This window comes from Saimiri boliviensis, chromosome 13, assembly GCF_048565385.1.
Source record: "Saimiri boliviensis isolate mSaiBol1 chromosome 13, mSaiBol1.pri, whole genome shotgun sequence".
NCBI classification, from domain to species: domain Eukaryota; kingdom Metazoa; phylum Chordata; class Mammalia; order Primates; family Cebidae; genus Saimiri; species Saimiri boliviensis.
In genome coordinates this window covers 56,919,878-56,945,787 of record NC_133461.1, presented here as the reverse complement: position 1 = coordinate 56,945,787, position 25,910 = coordinate 56,919,878, and the positions used below count along the sequence as shown (strand labels likewise).

General features: G+C 41.5%; 1 protein-coding gene across 1 annotated transcript in view; it reads left to right on the top strand.

Annotated features, from left to right (window-relative positions):
* The window catches only part of COLEC12 (collectin subfamily member 12), a 182,351-nt gene that overhangs the window by 133,291 nt on the left and 23,150 nt on the right, over nucleotides 1-25,910 (top strand). Inside the window, exons 3-5 of the mRNA XM_003924795.4 lie at nucleotides 13,718-13,840; nucleotides 21,344-21,442; nucleotides 22,156-23,202. Of these exons, the coding sequence (XP_003924844.1) occupies nucleotides 13,718-13,840; nucleotides 21,344-21,442; nucleotides 22,156-23,202 (1,269 nt within the window). The remainder of the gene's footprint in view (nucleotides 1-13,717; nucleotides 13,841-21,343; nucleotides 21,443-22,155; nucleotides 23,203-25,910) is intronic.

Here is a 25,910-nt window from a genome sequence, read left to right as displayed (position 1 = left end):
AGGAGTTTGTGTCTTTTCTAGGTCCCAGTGAGCAAAGCACAGATCCTCTGCCTCAAGCTTTCCCAGCTTCTCAGGACACAAGTTACCCGCGGCAGGGACATTCCTGCAGTCACTGTCACTGTTGTTGCTTATTTTCATTTCCCTGTTACCGCAGCTCCCCTTTCTTCTGTTCTGTCTAGATAATCACAAGTTTTTATTCTCTTTCTTTAAAAACAAAAACAGTTTCTATTCCCTACTCTGTGATCCTTTCCATCCTACCCTAGGCCTGTGCAGCAGAAACCTTTGAAAGAAGGGGCCTTCCCTGCACCCGGGGCCCTCCTGGAGCCCTGGCTTTTCCAGCTCCACTTGGATAAACATTTCTCTTCCATGATTTGTGCCCAGTTGCAGTGTGTGTCTGGGAAGTGAGCAGGAGTAGAAACAGATGGATCTTCCACGAGCTAAAAGGCAAGAAGATTGACTTCTATGCAGTAGTCCTCTGGATAAAGTTTAGTAAACATATAATCACACCATCATCTGGGGCTCCATATACCCTAATAAATTAGTGCTTCTAATTTTATAAGCACTGTCATTTCCACAGTTGTACATGGGATTTTCCCTTTGACTGTAGTATATGTTCTTTTGCTTTACTAGGTGTTGTTTATTAGGCGTTGTTTCCCCTAAGTGCTGTAGAAAGTGACAGATTGTTTCAGGGCACCCAGTAGGTTGTATTTACAGGTGGTTGGTTGTCTTGACCAGCTTTGCTGCAATAACAGCTGCTTTCCAGCAGGAAGGAACATTGCATAGCAGTGAGAGCTGTGAAGTCCAGACTTTATTGTATTCTTCATTTAGGCGTGAATACTTTCTGAATCACTGAATCCTTCTTTTTCAGTTCCTCTTCAGGGTTGTGCATAATGGGAAAGTGGTGAATTATCTCTGTCTTTGTGCATGACAAAGATGCAAGAATGGCATTCCTAGTCCATCAGCAGCAGGACCTGAGCTTCCAGTTGCTTTTCCAGCAGTAGGGTTGAGAGGCATGGCTGCCCCAGGCAGGAAGAGTTCTGGCTAAGCACCATTTAGAAGGGGTGTGGTTCCTGCATCCATCAAGCTGAGACCATCCCTGGGATCCCATTGTGTGGTGGCCCTCTCAAGACAAGTACCTCTTCTCGATGGAAGGGTCTTTCTTACCACAGGATATTTTAAAGAATAATAAGCAATGAACTCACAGTATGTTCTAAACCACATGCAGTGTGTGAGAGTTAATGTAAACAAACATATGCCGCAAATTAAAAATAAAATGTATGAGGGAATCCCTAGTGGGTGATTCTGGTACTAACTCCAAATTCCACATTCACTGGGGAAGCGGGGAACACCTTCAGCCGAGTACGACTTGGACAGTACAATTCAGCCCTCCCCCAAAGCCGCTTCTTCTTTCAGCCTGTTTAACCAGTTTACAACTCTAATCAGGAGTCGTTTGGCCATTGGGAAATAAAATTCATTTCTTTGAGCATGAAATACAATGAAGTGATTTTATCATAAGAATTTCATATCATATTAAATTGCATATGCATTTTCTGCATCTCTGATCTCCATTATTCACTTGTTTCCAGACCTGCTGTGCTCCTGGTTACATTTTCTGATTCTTTGCTATAAGAGCTGAAGTTCAAAAGGCCTTCTGCCTGCACTGCGACAGCTCAGCTGGTGGAATCTGATTTTTCCTACTTTGATTTCTGAGTTCGCTGCTGTTACAGTCATTTATGCATCTCATGAATGTAATGAAGTATTGCTTTCCTCTGAATTCTTGTATTTTTTTTCTGCCTAGTAGGTGGGTTTTAATCCCTGCATGCTTTTGAGAGGTAAACAGAATATTTTCCAGGTGGGAGGTTGTTCCTCAAAATCCTTTCCTCAGTGGTTATTCCTCCATAGGAATTCAAATGTGTCCTCCACAGCCGCCTGTCCTAGGCTGATTCACCAGGGCTCCACTTCTTGACACTGCCATGCTAACATCAGGTAGGTGACAGCTCAGGCCAGTCCATGTGTACCTCATTTCCATAAGATAAGGAAGTGCATATTCAGGGTGTTGATCAGAGTTCAGTCAACCTATATCTGTGGTGTGAAGTTAACAGACATGAGGGAATTGAACCTTAAGCCTTCTCAGTTTCACTAGGAACCTAAAATTGTAATTACCCCACAGAGATTATAAATTTGAAATTTACCTTGTTTCCATGGAAATTTTGAATTCAAAACATTGAATGCATAAAATATCACTAGTAAGAACGCATATGAGATCTCTGTCACCTCCAGGGGAAGGAAAGGAATGATGCTTCATGTCCAAGTTTCGTGGTACCAGTGATCCCGAACTTCTCAAGTAATTTACTCTATATAGACAGAGCAATTCTTTTCTTTTTAAATGCAGTGGATCAGTTGCATTAGTTTGAGTGGTATGCTGGCAAATGTTTAACAACCAGCTTTCCAGAAAGCAAAAGTCCTGATCTGGAGCTTTTTGCTGATTTGAATCGTGTAAATACATCTAGATGACCAATTTCATGATACCAATATAAAGTTACTGAATATAGGACTGTGAAGAGATAACAACAACTGGGGATAACCAGTCAGTATAAGCTGGCTTCAGCCACACCATGATAAACCCATCAGAAATTGTGATTTTTGAATTTTGTTTTGTTTTGTTTTTGACAGAGTCTCTCTCTGTTGCCCAGGCTGGAGTGCAGTGGCGCAATCTCGGCTGACTACAACCTCCTCCTCCCAGGTTCAAGCGATTTTCTTGTCTCAGCCTCCCAAATAGCTGGGACTACAGACACCCTCCACCACACCCTAAATTTTTGTATTTTTAGTAGAGTCAAGGTTTCACCATATTGGCCAGGCTGGTCTCAAACTCCTGACCTCAAGTGATCCACCCACCTTGGGCTCCCAAAGTGTTGGCATTACAGGCTGTGAGCCGCTGTGCCTGGAAATTTTGAATTTTTGCTTTATAAATCCTTTTTTACAAACATCTCTAATGTCTAAAGAAAGTCACTTTGTGTATGCGTATGCAAACATATGTTTCTATCTAGTTATGTCCATTTTAAACAATTTTCTAAATTTAACTGTCATTTATAAACTCTACATAAAGACATGAAAAATTTTAAAAGCCTACGTGTTCACATTTACTTTATATTTTATAATTCATTGCCTGCCTTCTGACTTTTTGTTTAATGGCTTTTCATTTTTATTTCCAGTTTCATTGCTTTGACCTCCAAAACTAGAGCTGTCTGTCCCATGGAAAGATTTCTCTCCCCACCCTCCTTCGTCTAGTTTTGTTTTGGTAGAGACAGCGTCTTGCTGCGTTGCCCTGGCCAGTCTCGAACTTCTGGCCTCAGGGATTCTCTTGCATTGCCCTCCTACCTGGCCTTTTTCCAGCTTCAATAATGAGTGTGCAGCTGGTGACGGGGATGCTTCTCGTTCAATCTGGGGCCACACTCCCCTCACAGCCTTCGTGGGCCAATAGTCTCTTAAAATAGGTCTCTCTCCCAGTTCCCTCCTTTTTTTTTTTTTTTTTTTTTTAACCAACTTTTCCTCATTTGGATCATTTCAAGTCAATTGACTCATTTCTCATTAAGGTTCAACCCTGAGGCCACATTCAATGCAGAACAGAATGATTGCTTTAAAACACCAACGGTGAAATCTCTTGCTCTGTCTTGGCTTCTTTCCCTTAATTTTAAGTGTCTTCAACTATCACCTTCACTAAAGAAAGTAAAAAACACATATTCTTGAGGAATGAGGAATGTCTCTGTCAGGCTGATTGATGTTTTCATTTATATTGAAGTCCACTTTACCCCCCCCCCCCATCAAAACACTAGTTTGGTGGTAACAAAAATCCAGTCGGTATGTGAGGGAGAGTGGATGTAGGCATGTCTTTGCCAGCACCTGCTTGGCAGCATAATTCTCACATGCCCCAACACTGTGTCATTGACAAATAGCAAGTACCTTGTCATTAACAGATTTGTCCTGCTCAGCTCTCTTCACCCTCCTCATTATATTAGTCCTTCAGCTGCCCCCAAATGACACTTTGTAAAGCAGCCACACTCAAGGCAAGTGTTGGATTGAGGGTTTACAGTTCTCATCTTGGCCCTTTCACATGGAGTTTTGGAAGTGCTGAGACCCACAAAATGGAGAAAGGCTGCAGGGTCTTGGGACTCACTTTAGTCTAGGCAGAGGTCTGAAGGCATGTTTTGCATTCTTTTCATCACTAACCTCGATTCCACCCTCTACCTCCAGTGGGTTTGAGACCAAGGCTCCCTGTGGCATCAGCCTTGGCTGTGTGGGAGGAAGGGGCTCTCAGGAGTGTCAGAGTTTTGACTGTCAGGCTCCTGAGCTGTGCGCCTCTCCCAAGACATCTCTACCCCGGCCCACAGGACCGTGAGATCAGCAACTCACCTGGAAGGCTAGAAACAAAGGTGGGAGAGGAGATTGTGAAATCCCTAATACCTACAGCACGTTCCAAGTTAGGGTCAGGGAGATTGCTGGTGGATGCAAGGGCCCCCTTCCCACTGCCGGGATCTGTACTCCAGGCATGCCTTTGTTAAGCTGTAGGATGTGCTGCTTTGCTTAGGGAAATGCAAATGCAATACCACAGAAAAACAAAACCCTCATGCCTATACAGTGAGGTAGCCATGAAGATGATTGTGGCGAGTGTGGATGTGTGCAGTATCAACTACACAGGTGCTTAGGGATTCAAAGCAAGTTAGGAAAGCATGCATTGAGGAGGAAGTCTGTGAGTAAGCATGAAGGAAGTCAGTTGGTAGAGGGAAGAGCGTTTCAGGGAGAAGAAGGGCAAATCTCACAGCCCAGAGGGGAAATGAGCCAAACCCTGTTGGAGTGCATGGCCAGGCAGGTGCCTGGGGTCTTTCCCATGCTCCCTCAAGCTCTTGTTCAAACATTAGTCTACTAAGATGGCTCCAGACACCATACTTAAAATTGACGTCTACCTCCTCCCCGCATGCCCTTCACCCAGTGCTTTCCTTGTTTTTTTTTTCATAGCATTTATTACCTTCTGACGTTTGAAGACATCCTCCCAGTGGAATGTAAGTTTCAGAATGGCAGAGAGAGATTTTTGAATGTTGTGTTCACCATCATAACTAGTGCCTGCCACATAGTAGGCATTCTATACTTACACCTTGAAGAAATGAATAAACAGGATGTATCAAGAATGGAGTGTGCTGTTGTGGGCAGAATTCTGGGGTCTAAAGAACTCCAGCCGGGAGGCAGAAAGCCAGGCCTGAGTTCTAAAGCCAGGCTGGCAGTGTATGAACTCAGGGTGAGGGGAGTAGAAGAGAGGAGTGGAGTTCCTTGAGCCTCAGTTTCTTCACTGGTGAGGTGGATGCTAGCCAAGATGACAGCCAATGCCCCTCCCAGCCTCAAGATTCTGAGGATCAGCATGGTCAGAGGGCATGGAAGCAGCTGGAGAATCACTGTGGATTCCCTGGATTCCCGAACTATGGGGTCAGGGAAGTATTGGTAAAGAAAAAAACATTATTTTTGGCCAGTGTACTCCAGATCAATTTTTTTTTTTTTTTTTTTAGAGGGAGGCTAAGAGGCTAGAGGAAATAAATTTTTTAATCACCATCTGATAAACCCTCCTTTCACCTTCTTTTCCTCTCTTTTATTTTGCCTGGCTCCTGCAAGCTTGAACCTCAAGCAGGTTTTTGTCTCTGTAGATGAAGGAGCCATTGAAGACTGGATTTTGGGGTTCGCATTTCAAGCATACTAGAACTTCAAAAGAAAACCAAGGGGCAATCAATTTTTTTTTGTTTCAGGCTTCAACTGATCAAGGCCCCTGCATATCCAACAGTTTGCCTTGAAATTATAAAGTTACCTTCTTTCCCTGACCCACCTCACTCCAAAAACTCCCTCAGCTTTGGGGGATATTCCCCTGAGGGGCTAACAAGACTTACCAGCCAAACCCCCAAGCCACTGTTGACGTCTCCTGGAAAGAATGAGCATTTATTTAGGGCAGAATTAACTTGTTGCTTAAGTATGTCACCACAGCATAATAAAGGAGAAATTACAGCCTATGTAAGTGTCAGGCCTGTCATAGTTACCTCACTGGAGACACATTTTATTGCTTATTTCTGAGAAAGGCTTACCTATCAACACGTGAAAGGACGTCTCTGTACCCCTTTATTTTGACAGAAGACTTCTACAGCAATTCTAACCACTCTGTTTTCTAGATTATCTTGTTGGGCATCCTTTATCTTGCTTTGTTTTTTCACTTCTGGAGATAAATAAGCTTGGAGAAGCAACACACAAAAGATTTGGGTTCATCTCCCAGCTTAGCTACTCACTGGCTTGGGTACTCACCCGCTTAGACCTCTCCCACTTTCCTAAAATCTGTAAAATCAGGGTCAGAATTCCTATGCTGCAGGGTTGTTAAAGGGTTTATAAGTAATAAGGAGAGGATTCTTGGCCTATATCAAGTCCTCAGTAATAGCCATCATCCTCAGCAATTCCTCTTCACACTCACAGCAATAGCAAACATTCACCCACTCGAGAAATGTCTCCTGGCCTTCCTCAATTGCCTGAGTCAGTGTCTGGCTCCACTCTACAGCAGATTGATGACCCAAGCTAGAGCTGTGTTTTAATGAGTCCTTTTAATGAAAAGATTCAGCGCTTAATCCCAGAAGAACATTGTATGGTAGTGCCAGATAATGAAGTAGTCAGGCTGCTGAAATGTTGACAGTTCGCCCTGTGCCCATAGAATAAAATGAATAGGAAGAGAGCCAAGAAAAAGGGGCCAGCTGGGAGGGATGACCATAAGAGATGTGATGGTTGAGCTTCCCAATGAGCGAGGATTCCTCTCCTTGGAATCGAAAGCGTTTGTGGACAGTTCATCTAATAAAAGATTTCTTATAAAAACCGTAAAGAGAAAATAATGACATTCTTTTGAGACACTATATATTCTGGCAGATACTGTATACTCTGAGTGGGACTGTTACATCTGGTTTTTGCCTACAATTCTTTTTTAGTAGGCAGGTATAAATTATAAATTTTAAATAAATAATGCATATTCTTAAAGAAAAAAAAAGTAAAACCAAATCAGAACTGACTGCCTTTTTTTTTTTAAAACACATGAAAAATTTCAGTGAAAACAAACTATACCCTTGGTAAATGTGCAGAATCTGAATGTAAGTCCAGAATGAATGCCAAGGAGTTCACACTGTCATGAAACTCTCTTCTAAGTAACTTTTCTGGTTTGAACACATGTTTATGAATACAGAGCTGCTGTGAGGCTTCACTTATTTTGCACAGAAAGTAATTTCATTTCCAATTTTTGTCCTGCTTCCGTTTTCATGGCTATCCACATCATTTAGGAAACTTGGCATAGTAAGGTGTCCAAGGCTGGGATTTGTATTTGGGTAACTAAATTACTCACTAATAAAAAAAAAAATTCTTTTTACTAACTAATTCCATATTTCATCATTTGGTAAATAGCCTTTATCATAAGGAAAAGCTAGTTATTTTGGTGGATAAAGTGTTTTATGTATTTAACTTTTGTTCCAGTGATATTGTGTAACATTCAAGCAACTAACCAGCTTGTTAACTCTTACTGTTTTGTTACTTTTGAGGGCATTTTAATTACAGGAATTTATTTGAATCATCCATTTTACTGTTAGAGCCAAATCATTCTTATGGGTTTATGGGAATCTATGCCACCAGGCAGTAGATTAATAACTATAAAAAAACCACATGAAAAGATCACTGCAAATCTCAGATCAAAACTTGTGGTTTTCTGGATTTTGCAGTCGACCCTTTTTAAAGCTTCTCTTTGGTAACATGATCCTTATGGCAACACCACTGAGCTATAGACCCTTGTGATCATGAAAATAGCCCAGAAATGCCCCACATTCACCCACAGTGCCAGCCTCCACCTACCAAGGAAGGCAATGTATCCATTTTAACACACAAGCCCACCTTCAGCGTTGTACATGGCAAAATATAGATATGTATGAGAGTGAAGGGACTCTTTTTTTTTTTTTTTTTTTTCCAAAAAGATCGGAAAAACAGACTGGATTGAGACTGGACCACAGCACTTGGGAGGGCTCTTTATGGAGAACCACAGCAGAAAGGAATTATCTTTGCTGGTGAATTCTTCTGGCCCTTTGCACTGTCATTCCTGGAGTGTTTCAATTATTCCCCAACCAGCTAACGGCTCACTGATCAGCAGCCCCACCCCCCTGCCAGCTTCTTACTTGAAATGTGTTCTTGAAACCAGGGCAGCCCGGGGGACTTTGAGCTTGGGCACTGGGGACCAAATTGTCAGCCTATTCTGAACTTCCGTAGAATACTCAAGGAGTTAACCAGAGCGATTTTGGCTTCACTGGGGCCCCACACTTCTTTGTATAACAAAGACTTGGACACTGGAAAATACATTCGAAACATGAGCCAAGAGTGGAGTTCAGTGGGAGATAGTTCAAGAGTGAGAAGCTGCAGAAAGGCATGCACCCTTCAGGCCCTTGCTGCCTGTAGGCCACTGAATTTGAAATGTGCTACTGGGGCCAGGTTCTTTGGGATGCTGGAACTCTTAATGGTGAGAGGCCGAACTGCTTCACTTTCTGAACTGGAGTCTCTAATCTGCAGCATTCTGTCTATCAGTCCCCAGCTCTTCCTTCCCTGCCCACCCCCGCCCCCCATGGGAAAAAGTCCCCAGGCTCTGGAAAGTAATGCTAAGAAAACAAACACTACAAAGGCTGGTAACAGGGGGATATCTCTCTTGAATGTTATTTTGTGATCACCTCCTCCTTGAGGAGGAGGGGGTGCCCCAGCTACAGGAGCCAGCAGGGTCCCTTTGTAGTAGGCATCCGTGTGTTTGGCCAGATGTCCTCCCAGCGGAGGGCAGAGAGGGAGATAAAACAGAATTCTTATTAAAAAGAAGTTGGGGAGGGAGAACCAAGACAGAGAAAGTGTGTCAAGTTGGAAAGGGAGGCCAGGCAGTGCCATCTGATATTGATTAAAAGCTGATAAAGTCAGCAGTGAGAAATGCACACAGTGAGGAAGTGCCCCAGCTCTTCGGAATGTGAGCCAGTGACAGCTGTCTGGGAGCGGATCTGCCGGAATACCACATGCACAAGATGCCTGGTGGCCACAGTGCTAGCTCACGGGGAAGAATGGGAGTGAAAGATGAGTGTGCGGGAGTCAGGACATGTGGCTTCCAATGCTGCTTCCCCTCTCTGGGCCTCTTTTTTCCCATCAATGACACAATGATGCTTGACCTCTGCACAACCTTCTAGCTCCCAGATTGTATTATCTACTATAATCCCTGCTCTAACCAAATCTTCTGAGGCTTTCTTAGTGGAATGTAAGAAACCATCCTGAAGAAGCATAAGAAGCTCACCCAGCATGGTCCAAAAATCCAAAGGGAATAACCCCTCATCAACCATGGGAGTGCCATCCAGTCCTTCAGCAGGAGATCAGGCCAGCACCCTGTGTCTGTCGCCCTTCTGTGCTTCACAGTTGCCACCAAAGCAAGTTCATGGTTTCTCAGCATAGAATGTGGCATGTCTGTGGATCTACCTACATGTTCCCTTCTTTAAATTTCAAAAATATTTCATCGTTATTGGATATAAAGAGTCTTTTTCATTTTATACTATCAAATTACAGAGAGCTTAAGCACTGGTATGTGTGTGTGGTGAGTCAGGGGAGTAAGGGTGGGTGTGTGCGTGCGCACATCCTTTAGTTAAGAGTACGTTCTTGAAAGTTTGTGTTTTGTTTTCCTTTTTAGCAAATGTCATGAGGACAGCAGTATTTTAATAAAGGGTGAGGCTAGATCACAGTGGGAATGGAAGAGGAAGCTTCCATTGAGATGTAAAGATCTCACACTAGGGTGGTAGCAGGGGAAATGGAGAGGAAAGAATGACTAGAGAGAGGGACCGTGGCGTAGTGGAGAGACTGTGGCATCTGGAGTCTCACACGCGTTGGAGTCCTGGCTGCAACATGTATAGGGTGTCAGTTAGGCTCTCACTACAGTGCCCTCTTGCAGAGTCCTTTTTTGGATTAGAGATGATGTGTGTAAAGGACCTAGCTCAGAACCTGGCACACTGTAGACAGTAAGTGAACATCAGTAAGCTATAAATGATAATGATCATGATGAAAGATAGCCCACTGGAAGATTAACAGGGCTTGATGACTGAACTGGAGAATACGTACAAGAAATCATGGCATCTTTGAGTTTAACCACCTGAGGGAATTGGGATAGTAGTAGTAGTTGAGTGCAATAAGAAAAGTTGGGTGGAAGTTGGAGATCTGGTTTGGTAGGGCTAAAACTGAAGTCAGTTTTAGACATAAGAGATGGTGCTGAGACATACAGGTGGCTATAAAGAAGTAAGTCAGAAAGGAAAGGGAGGGAGAAAATGGAAAAAATATAACACAAAGAAGTTGATTTACTCTAGGTCTGTTTGATCAATGAGTCTAATTTTACAGCTTCATCTTCAAGGGATTAGTTAATCAAAGGTCAATCCATCACGACCAGCTTCTAAACTAAACCCTTGCTCCTCAAAGTGTGGTCCTTAGACCAGGTATCACCTAGACCTTGCAGAAATGCAGAATCTTAGCTCCTCCCTCAGACACACTGAATCAGAACCTGCATTTCAACAATGTGATGTGTAAGCACTTTAAAGTTTGAGAAGCATTGTTCTGAAATGGGGTCCCCAGACCACAGCTTCAGCATCAGCATCAGCAACACCTAGGAACTTCTTAGAAATTCAAATTCTTGGCTGGGCGCAGTGGCTCACCCCTGTAATCCCAACACTTTGGGAGGCCAAGGCGGGTGGATCACCTGAGGTCAGGTGGTTGTGACCAGCCTGGCCAACATGGTGAAACCTCATTTCTACTAAAAATACAAAAAGTAGCCAGGCATGGTGTCGTGTGCCTGTAATCCCAGCTACTCAGGAGGCTGAGGCAGGACAATCACTTGAACCCAGGAGGTGGAGGTTGCAGTGAGCCGAAATCATGCCACTGTACTCCAGCCTGGACAACAGAGTGAAACTCTGTCTCCAAAAAAAAAAAAAAAAGGAAAAAGAAATCCAAATTCTCAGTCCCCTTCTCTTCTCAGACCTCCTGAATTAGAAACAATGTGTTTTAATGAATGCTTCAGGTGATTCTGATGCACCCCAAAGTTCGAGAAGCACTGCTCTAAGTCATAAAATTGACAAGTACACCCCCCTCTCCTGTGTCTACAGCCAGAGAGATATGCTGAACACCAGAAGGATTGGTTGAACCCTGAAAGCTAAATTTAAGTCATTGTTATATGCTGTTTCTCTCATCATTTTGCATTAAACACAGCTGAAGAACTCTTTTCACTGAAGGGCACTATGCGTAAAATTACAAACCAAAGGAGAGAAACTTCGACTGTGGCTTAATCCTCATGACTTACCCATCAAAAGTTATTGAGCACAATTATAGGAGATCAGTCCTTTATGTGCTGTTGCTCCTGGGGGGACGCTATTAGTAAGACACACATAGGGAAACAGCTCAGGAAGACAAGGAATCTCCTGATACTCCTTACAATGTGATTTTCACATTAAAACATCCACAGTCTTCATCTTGCACGTTTCAAATCTATCAGATGGAAATTCTCTTTTTAAAGGTTAGTTTCTGGAGTCACTTGCAGCAATGATGCTGGTTTACCACTCAGACAGGAATGTTTTTCAAAAACTTGGCCTTTTAGCAGTAAAAATTTACCTCCTCTCATCAAAAGTGTCTGGTTTTTCTATTTGTTCTACAGTCATTATTCAAATCACTATGATAACTTATATAAGAGTCAGTGTCTATTTCCTGAGTGTATGTAATAAGCAAAATTTGTTATATGTTGGGCAGTTAATTATAAGATTATCTGTGTTTTCTGCCATAGGTACAACCAGTGGCATGCTGGTAAACCAGTTGTTTGGAGCCAGGGAATGGGAGTCTTCCTAATTTGCAACGTTTACCAATTTCCATGGTATAAATACTCCCTCCAGGGCTGATTTCAAGCTACCAACAGTTTCCCAACCAGTTTTCAAAATTCTTACAAATTTAGCAGTTGGCTCTTACAAGCCAATAGAAATCAACTTTAGCATATCACTGAAACAAGCATCAAGGGACCAATCCTAAGATTTTCTGGTTGTATTTGAATTGCTGTAGGCATAATAATATCTGAAATAAATTTGAATGTTGAAATATTTTGTCATATAGAGATTTTTATTGAAATTATAATTGTAATTATCATTATGGAATTTGATTTGAAACTAGTCATATGTCACATAATGTTTCAGTCAACAATGGACTGCATAGATGATGGCAGTCCCATAAGATTATAAAACTGTATTTTTATCGTACCTTTTCTATCTTCAGATACACAAATACCTGCCATTGTGTTAAAGTTGCCTACAGATAAAGTTGCCTATCAGTACAGTAACATGCTTTGCAGGTTTGAGCCTAGAAGCAAGAGGTTATATCATGTAGCCTAGGTATATAGCAGTCTATACAAAGGTCCCCAACCCCCAGGGCTATGGACCGGCTACCCATTAGGAACCAGGCTACATAGCAGGAGGTGAGCGGCAGGTGAGTGACTGAAGCTTCTTCTGTGTTGACAGCCATTTCCCATCACTTGCCTTGCCACCTGAGCTCTGCCTCCTGTCACATCAGCAGTGGCATTAGATTCTCATAGAAGCGTGAATCCTGTTGTGAACTGTGCATGAGAGGGATCTAGGTTGTGTGCTCCTTATGAAAATCTAATGCCTCTGATCTATCACTGTCTCTCATCACTCCCATGTGGGACCGTCTATTTGCAGGGAAACAAGCTCAGGGCTCCCACTGTTTCTACATTATGGTGAGTTGTATAATTATTTCATTATATATTACAATGTAATAATAGAAATAAAGTGTACAATAAATGTAATACATTTGAATCATCCTGAAACCATCCCCACCCCTACTCTGGTCCATGGACAAACTGTCTTCCATGAAATTGGTCCCTGGTGCCAAAAAGGCTGGGGACTGCTGGTCTATACCACGTAGGTTTGTCTAAGTACACTCTAGGACAGTGATTCCCAAACCTTTTTGGCACCAGGGACCAGTTTCATGGAAGATAACTCTTCCGTGGATGGACAGGGGGCAGGAGATGGTTTCAGGATGAAACTGCTCCACCTCAGATCATGAGGGATTAGTCAGATTCTCATAAGGAGCTTGCATCCTAGATCCCTCACACGTGCAGTTCACAACAGGGTTTGCGCTCCTGCGAGAATCTCATGCTGCTGCTGATCTGACAGGAGGCAGAGCTCAGGTGGTCATGCGGGCTCACCTGCCACTCAACTCCTGCTGTGCAGCCAGTTCCTAACAGGCCACCAGACTGGTACCAGTCCATGGCCCTGGAATTAGGGACCCCTGCTCTAGGATGTTCACACAGTGATGATGTTGCCTAAGGATGCCATTCACAGACTGTATTCCCATTAAATGATGCATGACCGTATTCTATGAAACAAAGTTATGTGCTATTTTTAAGTCATATTAAATACAGCTATAACAACAGAATGGTAATATTAAAGTGCTTATGTTGCTCAAGCCGTGTGTTTCCTTTTAAAATAGTTCTCAAAGCATAGTAAGGCATATGTAAAAATTGTTCTTAGTCACAATATTTGAACCAAAATGCAAAAAGATACATTTTTAAATTATATCTTTGCTTCGTGTTATTAAAATTTGACTTCTCTTACAGGTATTCAGGAAGGAACACAATGTACCAAATGTAAAAATAACTGGGCACTGAAGTTTTCTATCATATTATTATACATTTTGTGTGCCTTGCTAACAATCACAGTAGCCATTTTGGGATATAAAGGTAAGTATGCTTTCTTTTTTTTCTTCTAAATAACAAGTGTTCCTTCTTTAATTTAAGCATGAGAAAACTCATATTTGCAAGTACGAAGTATTTCATTCATACAACTCAGATGCAAAATAGCAACATGATAAACTCCATCTCTTTGTCTTGAACTTAGAGCTATGAGATCTGAAAGCGGGGGACATAGTAATTCCTTTTGACTCATTTTAACAATCATCAGGTCCTCTCTGAGTTATAAAGTTTCTTTTTCGTTTGTTGCTTTTTCCTACCTATTTCTAGCTACTCCCTCTTCCTCTATTTTTTTTTTTCATCTTATCTCTCAGGGACTTTATGGAAACCCTGGATTCAGCACACAGGAAAACTATATTGACAGAGAATACGCTAAACACAAGATCTCCAGAGATACAACTTACTTCACCCAGGGATTGGCGAGCTAATTCCCTGTTTTCTCTTCAGCACATTCGCTGTGGTCACTATTGTATATATAGCTCTATGAAAATACTGCTCTGTATAAATTAAGCACAGAGGCAGCACACCACCTCAACCCTACTTTATAGGACATTGGGCCTAAACATATCTGGTTTAGGGTAAGGGCAGGATTTTTGCCTGAATCCTCCAGACTTGCAGACGCTGTATGTTCCCCACGCACCTTTCAGAGGCCGCAGGTAGACGGTGTCATGTTTCAGAATCACAAACTACATAAGCCCTTTTCTTGAAAACAGCCAGAGAAATCTTTTCAAAGACATGGGAGGCAAAGACAGCCATTTGGTTTCAGAACAGAGGCAGACGTGGAGTCTGCAGGTCATCAGGTCTTCCCTCTGCTCTGTGGCCCACAGACTGACCTAGGAAAAGAATGACTCCAAGTGAATTCCTTCCCTCCAGCTGGAAATTCCTCCCACCTCTCTCCCAGCATGTAGCAGTTTCCTGAAAAAGCACAATGTGTATTGGAATCAGATGGGTGTCAGGGCCAGACAGTCCAAGTTCAAGTCTTGATCCTACCATTTTTAATACAATTGTGAATGCTCAATAAGTGCTTGCTAGTGAGCCAGGCATCATGCTAAGTCTTCCTCATGGCTCCAAACCCATGTGTCAATCATACCCTCTTAGAGTTTCTCATTTCTTATCTGTAAAATGGCAATAATAATGCTGTTTGTCAAGGTATTGGGATGAGCAAAAATGATGTAATTGAAGTACCTGCCCTGTTGTTGGTCCCAGGAAATAGTATCTGTATCTCTCTGTTCCTTACTTCTTCCTAACCACATTACACAGCTCTAGCCATTAGAATGAATGGCAAAACCTGTTAAAAATCCTTAATACAGTCAAGGCTTTTTAGCCCCATCTCTAAGAACATGTACATGGAAAATAATGTGCAACATTGAGTGAGTTGACTGATTAGTTTCGGCTATGAAAATCTGTAAAATTACCAGTCATTTTATCCATTTGTGACGAGTTAGATCATGGAGCATCTTAGGTTTTAAGATGTGGCAGCAAACAGAGTAAGTGATTAAGGAAGGCTATTAAATCATGATTAGCACTGGGCAGAGAGGTGGGGTGGGAACCCAGTGAGAGAAAGGAGGGCTTTTCGTATCCCAGGTAATTGGGACTATCTCTCTTCCTTTCATTTAGATTATTTAGGCCATTACTCACTTCTCTGTGACTTTTCCTAGTGAGCCATGATAAAGGAAGTTTGAAATCAAACAGCCGTTAAATAAGTACTCTTAAGCCTCAGCACTACATAATCACATTTACTGCTGAAAGAGAGAGAGAGATGAGAGTGGTTTGGCAAATCTGTAACATTTCATGATCTTTACCTCTGCTAGAAAATAAACTCTGGGATATTTATACATTCGGAATTACACAGAAAGAGTCAAAGAAGAGGCATTTTTTTTCCTTTTTTTTTTTTTTTTTCTGTTTGTTAAGGTACAGATATTTCCTCCATTTTTATCCATGGAAAGCCCTTCCTGGCTTGGCATGTTTTGTGCGTGCTGGTCCATTTGCCCACAGCACCTTTTCTCTCCTCTCCAGCTAAAGTGTCTCCCTCCCACCCTTCATGTCTCATGTAGACACATAGCAGCTCCCGAAAGCTGAATTAGGCCCCTTCCTGTTTGTTCCATGGTACCCGGTATTTACTCTTAGCCCCATCACACTGTATCGTTAGAGTCAGTGGACTCGTCTGTGTCACCACCGAAACTGTAAGTTTCCATGAAGATAAGAGACTACCTTTTATTTATTATATCTCCCACCAGTAACTAGTCTCATTATATTTAACCAGTGTCCAGGAAAGTTCACTGAATGAATTCATGGGAGGATGGATGGATGGATGGATGGATGAATGGATGGATTGTGAATGATAGATACCCAGGGACCCCTAAGCCAATCTGCATGTAGGGGATAGCTGCCCCTAAAAGCACTACCTGGAAACTTCATGTTTTAGAGATTGGCTTAACCTGCTCTGTGGGGGTAGTCTCACCAAGATGAAGGAAGAAGAGATCAGGGGAGCAAGTGCAAGGGGAGACGAGATGATGTCTTGCCCTTCTTTTTTTTCCTCCAGTGCCCCACTGCCTTCAGGCCTCTGCTGACAAAAAGATAATACAACATGCACTTGTGTTTTCCAAACACAGCATTAATGAACTAAAATGTTTATATTTTCCAGATGTGCTTTCTCTTTACTCACACAGTGACTCCTCTTTCTTGCTAGTAAGATTCTAGTGACCCACTGTTGTGAGAGGCAGAAAGACAAGACCCAGTTCTCCCTTCACACATTCCCCTTTGAAGTCTAGAGAAACTCTCTCCATTAACAAAAAAGAAAGAAAGAACAGAATAATCAATGAAAGAAGTGCAATAAGGCATTCCTCTGAACGAGAAGTTGAAAGGAAATGAGTAAAAACTTTTAGTTATCAGAGTTGGCAAAGGCAGCTTCATACTGTTACGCTCAAAATTGTTCTTTACTTCTTTCATGTCACTTACATAGCTACAAGTTAGGATATAATGAGGTTCCCTCAAGAGAATTTGCTGAAGAAGCCAGAGAATCACTTAGTCACGCAGACAGGGTCTGTGCAGTGGTCGTGACCGTGAGGCGCATCAGCCACTTTGCAGAAAACATGTTCTTGGACAGTTAAGCTTGGTACATCCTCTGCCCTGGGCTTTTGATCATTAGTCAACAGAGCTTCCATACCAGGAGTCATCTCTTAAGTTCAGTGGCTCATGTTTCTTCCAGAATATTTCCTGAACAAGAAAATCCTATTTCATTATCTTTCCCAGCAGGCAGCCTTCTTAAGGTCATTAAGATAAAGAAAAAAGACCAAAATCTGAATCTTTCTCAATAAGGATCTCCTTTAATTCAACATTCCTGGTCATTGGTAGTCTACTTTGCTGCTAAGCTGGGTCAAGGTAGCAATTTACAACTGGATTACTATTTAGGCTTTCAAAATACACATGGAATTGTCCTGGAGAGCTCCTCAGGATCTGAGATAACACCCTACAGTCAGATTTTCTGTATTTCTGTAAGGAAAACTGAAATGGTGTTCAAGGTAGAAATGCCTTTATTAAATTCCAGGGGAGTGTAACTGATGTTACTGGGAAGCCCCAGGCCCCAGAGAGAGGGTGTATTTATCCCACAGTGCCATGATCAGTCTGGTACAAATGCATGTGAAAATCAGCTAGGAGCTCTGTGCTCTGTCCTCAGGGCTGAGACCATGGCCTGTGCCTCTCGATATCCTCAATATCTGGCACTATGCCACCTACATGGCAGATGCTTGGTAAACATCTGGTGATGATGACTTTAAAGAGAATATAAAGAGACCTAATTATTCCCCTTAAGGGGTTCTTTATTGGAGGATATCATATTTAGGAAAAAGAAATACCAAAAAAAGAAGCAATATGGAGTTATAGAAAGAGCATGGATTTTGGAGTTAAACCTTCCAGCCTGGAATCTCACATAGTCACTGACAAGCTGTGTGATTTTTAGCAAGTTACTGAACATCTCTGAGCCTCAGTCTCTTCATCTACAAAATAGCATTTGGAAGGATTAACTGCAGTGATGGTGTAGTGTGACCAACAGAGAGCAGACACTCAATAAATAGAGACTATTATTATTATTCAAATAAAGGTTGAATTGGTGTGCAGTGGAATCAAGTTGTAGGTGTGGCTGAGAACAGTGGGGTAGTGAGGTGTGGAGTGGAACTTAAACATGTTCTTGGACAGTTTAAGTGGAATCGAGACAAGGGAAGAAGTTATTGGCCCAGGCCAAGGGATGATACCTAAGTGCTTTTATAGAACAGATATTTTTGTCAGAGTTTCCTAGAGAATTATACTTTGGATACTTGAAGAGGGACAGATCTTCAGGTATAATACCTGAAACACCAATATTCTGTAGAAAAATTCTACATTAAGAAATAGTTCCCAATACAAGGGAGCCCATGAGAAACCAGGCTGCTGGTCACCCTTCTGTGTATCCTGCTCGTTTTTCTCATGTGAGAATGGTCTACAAGCTGAGGTCTATGTCTCTAGACGAGAATTTCTAGGGTAACATAGGATGGCTCTGCGACTATATTCCTGATTGAGAATTTGTGCTAATAAATTCTGAATAAAAACCGACAAAGGTGCTATATGCTGTTACAGCAAGGGTGAGTTCTGGATTTCCACCAGTCTGGTATTTTTATGCAGTAGCAGGTTCAAGCATTGCAATCCTAGAGTTTCCAGCTTTATACCAGATCCTATTTTTAAACAAAGACACACACCCCCCAGTGCATGTAAGCTGTTCATTAGCACTTGTGGGCAGGGAAAATAGTTTCCTTGCTGTACAGAAGAAAATAGTTTCCTTGCTGTCAACAGGTTTTTTGGTTCTTGTTTCTAATGAATTTATTTATCCTGTTTGCATTTTACATAAACCTGAATTATCTATCCATGAGAGTTCTCTGTTTTTCAAAACTAAAATGGAAGAAAAAGTAGAGAGGGTAGAAAATAACTGACTGTCAGCATATTTGGAGGTTTCTTTGGCTTCCAGGAAAGAATGGGAAAGAAGGGCAGGACTTGAGATACTGCATGTGGTTTGAGGACAAACCAAGGCATATGTTTTGATTTGAGGATCAAAACTGAACCTAAACTTAAAAACATTCTGTATTTTAGTCCTTAAAAATTAGCTTTGCTAAAAACACATATGAAACATTTTATTCTTCAGAGTTTCCAGGGATTTAGGGGTATGTGTACCCATCAAACAACCCTAAGATACAGGTTATTATAACTACACGTCTGTGTCTTTGTAGTAATTTTAAAAATAATAATTATTCAATGAAATGTCATACTCATTGCCAGTGCTCAGGCTTCCCTGGGTTGATGCATGCCCTGTAGCTCAGCAGGAAGATTGCTACTTATTTAAATAAATGGCTCATGCCTGTAATCCCAGCACTTTGGGAAGCTGAAGCAGGTGAATTACCTGAGGTCAGGAATTCCAGACCAGCCTGGCCAGCATGGTGAAATCCTATCTCTACTAAAAATAAAAAAATTAGCTGGGCATAGTGGTGGGTACCTGTAATCCCAGCTACTTGGGAGGCTGAGGCAGGAGAATCACCTGAACCCAGAAGGTGGAGGTTGCAGTGGCCAAGATTGCACCATTGTGCTCCAATCTGGGCAACAAGACAGAAGCTCCATCTAAAAAAAATTTTTTTAAATAAATGGCATAATAAATAAATATTCATTGATTACCTACTAAGTGCCACACACTGAGCAAAAAGGAGAGATGAAACTGAGTGTAAATTTTCCTGCCCTAATAGTAGATAAGTCATGACAACACAGTGCAGTGAGTCCCATAATAGAGAAAGGACTACTTGCCAAGGGAATTCTGCAAGATGCATCTCAGTAAAGGGTTCCCAAGGAAGTGACAAGCAGAGTCTTGAAGAGCAAGTAGGACTTAGCTCAGTCAAAAAGCCAGGGAAGAACACTGTGGGTAGAGAGAACACATGGAAAGGCTCATGTGAGTGAGTGTTTGTTGCAGTGCACACGTTTTATTATGACCAGACAATAGAAGCTTGAGGGAGAACATAACTAGCTTCTCCAGGGACAATTTCAGGATCCAAGGAGCCAGTTCACTTTAGGTCACACAAACACATGGGACCATACTACTTCTTCCTGAGAGGAGCCAGGAGAATCTTCTCACACAGTCATGCGTGGGTAGAACACGTGATGAATGAAATAAATTTGATCCATTGGCTCATAATTAATGTATAAAGCATGTTCTCATTTTTTAGTCTTTTTTAAAGCTGTTGATACCAAGAAGGACAGTCAGACTTGATCCCAAGCTGCTAGAAGTTAGATCTTATATAAGTCACTTTTGGAGAAACATCCTCTTACTTAACATTTTAGAAATGTATACTTGAATTCATAACTGTAGAGAATTCCTGCCTTCTGAAAATGAGTAAGAACTGAAGCTTTTATTTAGTGTGGCTGTATTAGTTCGTTTTCATGCTGCTGACAAAGACATGCCAGAGACTGGGAAGAAAAAGAGGTTTAATTGGACTTAAGTTTCACGTGGCTGGGGAGGTCTCAGAATCATGGCAGGACGTGAAAGGCACTTTTTACATGGTGGCAGCAAGAGAAAATGAGAAAATGCAAAAGTGGAAACCCCTGATAAAACCATCAGATCTCGTGAGACTTATTCACCACCATGAGAACAGTATGGGGGAAAGCACCCCATGATTCAAATTATCTCCCATCAGGCCCCTCCCACAACACATGGGAATTATGAGAGTATAATTCAAGTTGATATTTGGGTGGGCACACAGCCAAATCTCATCTTGAACATGGTGATATCAGTGGCATTACCTACTTTCCCTATCATATACAATTAGGAAAATACTACCGAAAATACTTCTTGGCAAATCATTGTTTGGAAACACCACTCAGGCATCTACTTGAGAACTGATAAACTACAGAATCAGTTGTCACTAACAAAAAGCAGATTTTCAGGGCTTTGTGGTGGAACTCATAACAGAAAGTGGCAGATAGACTTTGCATCCCTTCTATGCTGATTTTTTGTATAGACTTGAGCTAGGTGTTCCTTGCCAATGGAATCCTCTTCTAAGTAAATGAGTCCTACCTGTCAAGAATGTTAGGGAGGCTGATGAGTGACAACATTTTGTAAATTATCACAGTGTGATTATTTAAATTCCATCTATGGAAATTAAGGTAGGAAATAACAAATTAGGGACTTCTAAAATGCATGAACATTTTTAAATGAGTTCCAAATGATTTCTGAAACATCCAAGGCATTACAGAATCATAAGAAGAGTTAAGAACATACAATTCTCAACCAAGTAAATTATACCCCTGGGTTTTGTGACAAGTAAGTTATTTTTCCAAAAGGATGTCTTTTCTTCCCCATATTTGATTTCAATTACACTTTTTTGTTCAATCTGTTTCCTTTGTTTGGTAATGAAATGATCTCTTGTTTTGAAACTGAAAATATGAGCAGGTATGTGTACTAATGCATCATTTTCCAAATCTTAGTTGTAGAGAAAATGGATAATGTCACAGGTGGCATGGAGACATCTCGCCAAACCTATGATGACAAGCTCACAGCAGTGGAAAGTGACCTGAAAAAATTAGGTAATCTGTGACAAGACTGAATCATTAAGTGAAATCCCCTTACTCCACATAAATTACCACAGCTTCTTAGAATGATGTTACTATAAACTCCCCATTCACCCAGAAGGACATTCAGTTTTTGTGTTGCATGTTGAGTCTTCTCTCATGATTTAATTCAAAGGCTTAAATTTTAAAGTTAAGGACCAATTTTGGAATTATGTCCTGCTCAAAAAACTATTATGCACCAAATAGTACCTGAAGATCAATCCGGACTGAAAAAAACCATGAATACCCTTTATTAAAAACTGTCATGTAAATAGTTTACTGATCATTTTTTGAAATATTTTAAACTACATAAAGGAATTGTAGAAATTATAAAGTTGAAAGTCCCAACATATTCTATTCCTTGATTTTTGTTTTATATTTTAAAATATTGGTAAATTTAAAAGGTTATTTTCTTCTTGACATCCTGCCCACTACCTTAAATCTAATAAATTCCCCATCCCTCTTTGAGAAAAATGTTCAGCCAAATTTGTTATTTCTAGTTCTGTGCACCCTTTCTGTACATAGTAATATGTACATTTTACTAATGCAGAGTCATCTGCTTATACTGCCAATTTTGCATCTAAAATACAGTGCATACCAGTTAAGTGTGTTTGTGATCTTTGACCTCGCCTGAACACTTCTCCACACCACCGATCTAAGTCACAGATATTTCTTATTTCTTATTCCAGGTGACCAAACTGGGAAGAAAGCTATTAGCACCAACTCAGAACTCTCTACCTTCAGATCAGACATTCTAGATCTCCGTCAGCAACTTCGTGAGATTACAGAAAAAACCAGCAAGAACAAGGATACGCTGGAGAAGTTACAGGCAAGCGGGGATGCACTGGTGGACAGGCAGAGTCAACTAAAAGAAACTTTGGAGAATAACTCTTTCCTCATCACCACTGTAAACAAAACCCTCCAGGCGTACAATGGCTATGTCACGAATCTGCAGCAAGATACCAGTGTGCTCCAGGGTAATCTGCAGAACCAAATGTATTCTCATAACGTGGTCATCATGAACCTCAACAACCTGAACCTGACCCAGGTACAGCAGAGGAACCTCATCACGAACCTGCAGCGGTCTGTGGATGACACAAGCCAGGCTATCCAGCGAATCAAGAATGACTTTCAAAATCTGCAGCAGGTTTTTCTTCAAGCCAAGAAGGACACAGATTGGCTGAAGGAGAAAGTGCAAAGCTTGCAGATGCTGGCTACCAATAATTCTGCTTTGGCCAAAGCCAACAACGACACCCTGGAGGATATGAATAGCCAGCTCAACTCATTTACAGGTCAGATGGAGAACATCACCACTATCTCTCAGGCCAACGAGCAGAACCTGAAAGACCTGCAGGACTTACACAAGGACGCAGAGAATAGAACCGCCATCAAGTTCAACCAACTGGAGGAACGCTTCCAGCTCTTTGAGACGGATATTGTGAATATTATTAGCAATATCAGTTACACAGCCCACCACCTGCGGACGCTGACCAGCAATCTTAATGAAGTCAGGACCACTTGCACGGATACCCTAACCAAACACACGGATGATCTGACCTCCTTGAATAATACCCTGGCCAATATCCGTTTGGATTCTGTTTCTCTCAGGATGCAACAAGATTTGATGAGGTCGAGGTTAGACACTGAAGTAGCCAACTTATCAGTGATTATGGAAGAAATGAAGCTAGTAGACTCCAAGCATGGTCAGCTCATCAAGAATTTTACAATACTACAAGGTAAGTGAAAATTCTGGATTTGTATTAGTTGTCTATTGCTGCATAACAAGTTACTCTAAAACATGCAATTTAAAACAGGAAACACTCATCATCTCATAGTTTATGTGGACCAGGAATTCAAGAGCAGCTTCACTAGGTGGTCCTGACCCACTATGTCTCATGAAGTTGTGTCAAAATCTCAGCCAGGGCTGCAGTCGTCTAAAGTGTTGACTGTGGCTGGAGGGTCTGTTACCAAAGTGGCCTGTTCACAAGGCTCTTGGGAGGAGACCTCAGTTCCTTGCTGTGGGAAATTGCCTGTATGTCCTCACAACATGGCAGCTGGCTGCCTCCAGAGCAAGAAATTCAAGAGAGAACAAGAAGGAAGCTACCATGACATACTAGCCTCAGAAGCCACACACCATCATGTCCACTGTATTCTGTTCTTTAGAAATAAGTCACTAAGTCCAGTCCACACTCAATGGAAGGGGAATTAACTTCCATATCTTAAAAAGAAGTATAACTAAGAATCTGTGTACAGTATTTAAAGGTGCTCCATTCATTATCTGTTGAGTGAAAGGTTGGTTAATTTGAATTTTCTTGGTCCTTGAGCTATTTCAATGCAATATAAATAGGGCTCCTCTGAAACCAAGATCAAGTCTTTTGGGTCACAAAGCTACCATTAGATGGGTGGTTGGCCATCACCGTAACTGTAAGGCCACAGAGTGGGGAAATGATGTGTCTTGCTTATAAAATCTGAGTTTTGGTGGGTGTGGTGGCTCATGCCGGTAATCTTAACACTTTGGAAGGCTGAGGTGGGAGGATCGTTTGAGACTAGCCTGGGTAACATAGCAATATCCCACCTCCTAAATAAACAAATGAATGAATACATACATATATTCTAAATTTTACTGTTATCCAGATCATCCATATAAATTAAAAGTCTTTGACTCAGATTAAGTCTACAGTTCAAGATTTGCAGCATCATATATTAACAGTATTTTCTAGTCACAAACTATTTTCACAGGTTTTAAGTTGAAAGTACTATGTGGAAGATGCTGTGCTCAGCAGCCTGGGTTATACAAAGAAAACCAAATGGTCCTCACCCTTAAGTAATTTAACATAAAGAGAATTTCAGGGCATCAGAAGATGGGCTGTAAGCAGATGTTCAAGGGGAAGGGATTACACAAGGGCATGAGTCACTAGGGGTCACCCTGGGGTATGTCCCCCACACTGGTCAAATGATCAGGATAAAGAGTGGTAGTTAATAAGCCCCTGTGAGCCTGGAGGCAGGTCCGGATAACAGATGGCAGGACCCTGTTCAATAGCTTTGTCAGTGACTAGCATGGATGACCTGCTAAACCAATGCCCGTGTGACTTGAAACTGTGTATGCCAGCCAGTGGTGGATAGAATCATAATCCACAATGCTCTAGAGAGGCCAGAATAGTATCAAGATGTCAATCAAATGAAGTAGATAGGAATACATGTAAAATCCTTCTCATAAATGGATGAGACCAAACAGATAAATGTTGATGGGAAGGCATGGCTGGAAGGAAGTGTGCATGAAGCATGAGAATTTTAATTGACTGGAAGCAGTTAAATGTGTTTTCCAGAGAAGGTAACGTTGTCTTTGACTGTATTAATACAAATATGACATCCAAAATAAGGGAAGTAATATCTGACTTTGTTCAGCATGCTAAGACCACCTCTTGAAGATAGTGTTTACTTTGAGTAGCCCCTGTCAAAAGAGACATTCACAGACCAGCGTGCTCAGAAAAGCAGCATCGGAATGATAGGGGCTAGAAACCATGTGCTGTGAGGAAGGGTTGAGGACCTGGGAGCTTTCACCGCTAGGAGAGCCTGCTCAGTGGAGAAAAAGGCAGCCATCTGTACTTATTTAAAGTTGCTCTGTCTGAGGAATGCCACTGAGTGAAACAAAGACTAATGGGTGTTCATTAAGGGAAGATCAATTTTGGTTTTACATGAGTTTTAGCTGCAAATGTAATGGCTCCTCTACTCAGTAAGGATGCCCAGGCTCTGGAGAGGCTGGACAGTTGCAGGTCAGGGATATTGTAGATGTGAGTCTTACTCTGAAAAAGAGTATCCCTTCAAATGATTTAAAAAAAAAAAAAAACTTAGACAATCTTACCATGGTGTTCTGGATATTTTCTAGTTATTAATTTTATGGTATTATTATTTTGTTAATTTAATTGTTAGCTTGTCTTCAGTTATTTAGTTTGTAGACAGCGTGGCTTATCAGCCAAGTAAGGACATGAAAAGCTAATATTTGAAGATGAGGCCCTGGGTGTCTGAGCTAATGTTTCTATGGTTGTGATTCTTTTTATCAGCTAGTATTGAAAGTGAATGTACTGAGCGCCTTTCACAAACATCCCACTGAATCCTGACAACAGCTCTATGAAGCAGCTACTTACAATATCATCACCAATTTATAGACAAGAAAATTAAGGCTTAGGAGGGTTAAGTAAGTAACTTGTTCAGGTTTACACAAATAAAAAGTAGCTCAGTGGAATCCGATCCCAAGCTGTCTGGTGCCAAACCCCATGCTGTTAACTCTAAGGATAGTCACTGAAAGCAGATGCCCCTCCCCACTGTACCTGGTTCCCCCAGAGGGAGGCTAGAAGGTCAGGGAGTTGGGATTTTATTCTGAGTGTGAGGGGGAGGTTTTAGGCAAGGTGTTGAGATGATCTGCTTTATATTTTTACAAAGTCAT